We start from the raw sequence: 4082 nt of genomic DNA on the forward strand, positions 1-4082 counted from the left end.
GGTATATAACAACAAAAAAGGTTGAATCATGTCATCTGGACTTCGTTAAAGCGGGTTAAAGCATTTGTCTTGTCATTAGAAGACTGTGGCTTCTAATCACATAACATAACTTATTCACTTTTATATATTTTTTTAAATAAATGTGAAAAAAGATCCAAAATATTTTGAGCTCGAGTGTTGGGCAGTCTGCTGTCTCTCGGGTGGAAGGCGTCTGTTTCGCTGATTTATTAGACGGGACTGTTTTTCACGAGACACAACCTCGACCCCACGGGAGGAAGAAAATAGTTGACAAGTTTGTGCACAAAAAAACAAAACAAAAATGAAATAAAATAAATAAAATATTAAGCAACGTATACCCTATTTTTACCACAGAAAATGGATGGATTGATATTTTGACGTAGGGTTTGTTGTTTGATGTAGATAACTCTTTGAACAACCTCATTTAAGAGGAACAGCTAATTTTCAGGTGTCTCTTGTAAATGAGTCCCCGAGGCTCAATGGGATTAACCTGTATAAATAAAGGTTGAACGAAAAGTGGACAAGACCTGAGTGGGTTGCTGCTATCTCAAAACAGAAATAGAAAAACACACATTTCTATGTAATTAATTAAGTAATGTGAAACTGATGGCAAAGTAAAGGTTTATAAAATAAAGTTTATGAACCACTGTGGCATTTTGGGGGTTAGAAGATTAAAAATAAATTAATTTAAAAAAAATCTACTTTAGTCTTGGCTCTCCTCAAACTAGGTGTTCGCCCATCTGCCAGGTTAGAATTCAACTTTATTATCTACAAACTGAGGTCATTCAAAGAGTTATCTACACCAGGTAAGATATTCCTTATTAATATTCGTTCCACAGAACACTTCAAAAAAATCTAGTCTATTAATGATTTAAATACAACATAACAATTGAAGTCGTGCAGATTCAGATATTTGAAGCGTCCAATTATAATTTATTGTCTAAATACATAATTTTAGAAGGGATTTTAAATAAAAAACTGTAAAATGTCTAAAAGTTGAAGCCGTTGAAACGGTAATGAGCATCTCACTCACCAAAATCACGTGTCCATGCCAGGATGCCATCATTGCCTCCAGAAAAGCACGCCCAGAAAAACCCCTCATGGTATGAAACTATTTTTTTATTGTCCTGGTGCACATGTCCCACCTGAAATAAACAACACAAATAAAATATCATGATGTACTCCTATGTAGAACGTCTGATGCTCATGTAGGTACACTTGTGTCAATTAAAGTGTAAGATAAGTTCAAGATGATGTGAGGCAGTTTTGATGCTGTTATTAAAGAGCTGCTAAATCAGGTCTACGCTGCCTTTGGTTGGTTGTGACTGAACTCACAACATCATGGAAAACTTTACTGTTGGTGGTCACTATTCATGTGCACAAAGCAGCACCTTTAATGATCTATCATGTCACTAATAAAACGTTTGTCAGAGAAACATAAAGTGGAAGCTGAGAGCAACTCAAGCTAATAAAGCTTCAGAAGGTTAGTCTGAATCCACTTATGGAAAGATCTGTGTCCATTTATTCATTTTTGTATTTATTTATTTTCCATCATGTTGAGTTTGTTTAAAGATCCAGAAAATATGAACTTATTGTTTAAAGCTTCTCAGTCTGGGTCTGTGAATCTCTCACAGCGATTTGAGAATGGATCTAAGGGCCATGCATGAGTCATCTTATAAACCTTTACATCATCTGCACTTTTGCATTAGACGGTTATTTGCACAAAAGTCTGATTGCACTAAAAAACAACTAGACTGCAGTACGTGGTCTGTGTGAATTTTTGTACCTGTCTAAATGAAAATGTGGCGTAAAAAAACAAAGCGCATTCATTTAAAATGATGTAAGACTGATGATGATGTAAGTTTTTCTGCCTAGTTACTCTGTTTTGCAAAATACTGTAATTAATATGGACCATTAATGATTATGATGACATTTTTCAACCTTTATTTATATAGGTTAATCCCATTGAGCCTTGGGGACTCATTTACAAGAGAGACCTGACTTCAATGGGTTATCTCCTCACTGTAAATAATCGTAAACTTTTATATCCAAAATAAAAACTGTGATAATATAAAAGTCTATAAAAAAGAATTTGCATGTGATGCTACATCTGTTTAGGGTTTTCTCTGCTTCTGGCCCAGTGACCACACATCAGCAGGTCCTCAGAACATGAGTGGATGAACGACCAGGTTGTTTTTAATGGCGCAGAAACCTGCTTTAGTCTTGACTCCACTCTGACTAGCTTTAAGCTTGTCCCCACTCCACTGAACACTACTTAAAAAAATCCAAACTATTGATTTAAAGATGCAGTGTTAAAATTAAAATCTAAAAAAAACTCATAGCTGAATTTTATTCGGACAGGTACTGATGCATTTACGAGTGATTAGACCAAGGAAAATCCCTTGTACCGCACTGTTTATATTGTCCTGCTTTCCTGTCCCAGCATCAGTTTCAGCGCCCACTCAGAAAATCTAAGTATGTCCTAGTCGGTGATATTTAATAGGGCATCATACCTTTGAGATAGCTGGTATTTGTACGCCTGTCTTAGAGGTACACTTTGCTGTGCCTCACCAAGTGCATAGCTCCACACACAACATTAAACAGTGTCCAGTTACTCGCAGCAGTTCCACACGGACACCTCTCCACCCTCCACTTGAATGAGTAATTGGAGCAATTGAAAATGCTTTGAAATAAGCTCATTTATTCGAATATAGGTGCTCACTCAGGCTTTTGCAATATTTTCTGTCCAACTGAGACTAATTCTCATCTAAAAACATTTTTGACCTGACAGGGGTTATAAATGTGAAAAATGATTAACTCAAAACTGATGTTCCAACTAGAAAGACACATAAACCTGAATATTTCTAACATTTTGGACCTGCCCTGGTTGTAAGTCCAACACCCACCTCTTTGTCCGAGCTGTCAGGCTGGCAGGCCTCCGAGGCCAGCAGCCAGTAATCGGTTCCAAAAGAAAGCAGGATGAGCACCGCTGCCAAAGCCCCAAAGAGCCCTGCAAAAAACAACGCCACGCTTAGCTTCATGGTCCGGAGTCAGCTGCTGGATTCCCACTGTTGGTTTGCCTCGGTCCTTCGATTACAGCAAGTTCATGTGACAAGTTAAGGCAGAAACTTTAATGTTGTATGTCAAATTAATTCTGGGTTCTGTTCATCTGGTTTTTGTTGGGTTACTGGATCTTTACTCCTCCCTGCTATCTGTTTGTGTCAAACTTGTCCACATGACTCCTCTGGACCCTCCACTGGGGTGTGTAGCTAGCCCGACCCCCGGCCCCCGGGCTATTTTTGATGTTTGTCTGAAGGCGGCTGCTTCACTGCACTATGGAGCTGAGCGTGTGTGATGGGGGGGGGGGGGGGGGGGGATTTTACAGCGTGAAGGAGGGGGGTCTGTGCAGAAATAACCTGGCAACTGCACACCCAAAGTCTAAAGGGAATGTCAGGGTGAGACCGAAAGGACAGAGGAGGAGTAACTCCTCATGTCCCAAACCTTTGCCCCATTAGATGATTACTGGAAATGCTGCCTTTACTCTAACACTAATTAATATGGCAATAACGCTGCGTGTATGTACATGAAATGTGAGACAAGAAGTCACAAAAAGATTTTAAAAATTAAACAAATAAATAAATAATATGGTAATAGTGGAACTTGGTAATCCAGGTAAAAATCCAATGGAGTTCAGTCAGGTCGTCTGGACGCTTTCTTTTTTTGTTGAGAGACATTTCATCCTTCATCCAAAGGACTTCACTAGTCTGAGGAGTCACAAACAAACTGAGTCCCACAAGCAGCACATTGTGTAGTGGACCAATTAGTTTGCTGGTGATAAGATGGTTTTGGGGGCCCACCTTCTCACCCGTTGACTCCTCCCAGGCAGCCACAGCCAAAGTGGTTCAATACGGTTTTTGTTGTTGTTTTGAGCCACTTTGTTACCTTTGAGACTTTTGGACAAAGAAATATTTTATGAATTGTTCTGTTTCATTGCTTCAGGTATGATGTAATTATTTGCAATGTGTGCTTGTGTGTCAGAGTCACAGTTTTGATTTCAATATTTT

At 38.8% G+C, this 4082-nt stretch overlaps 1 protein-coding gene across 1 annotated transcript in view; it reads right to left on the reverse strand.

Moving 5' to 3' along the window:
* The window catches only part of tmem182a (transmembrane protein 182a), a 6623-nt gene extending 3321 nt beyond the window's left edge, over positions 1-3302 (reverse strand). Inside the window, exons 1-2 of the mRNA XM_037686542.1 lie at positions 2925-3302; positions 1052-1163 (exon numbers count right to left, since the gene is read on the reverse strand). Of these exons, the coding sequence (XP_037542470.1) occupies positions 1052-1163; positions 2925-3059 (247 nt within the window). The 5' untranslated portion in view covers positions 3060-3302. The remainder of the gene's footprint in view (positions 1-1051; positions 1164-2924) is intronic.
* Between the last annotated feature and the right edge of the window lie 780 nt (positions 3303-4082).

Source organism: Nematolebias whitei, chromosome 13, assembly GCF_014905685.2.
Source record: "Nematolebias whitei isolate Nwh7 chromosome 13, NemWhi1, whole genome shotgun sequence".
NCBI lineage: Eukaryota > Metazoa > Chordata > Actinopteri > Cyprinodontiformes > Rivulidae > Nematolebias > Nematolebias whitei.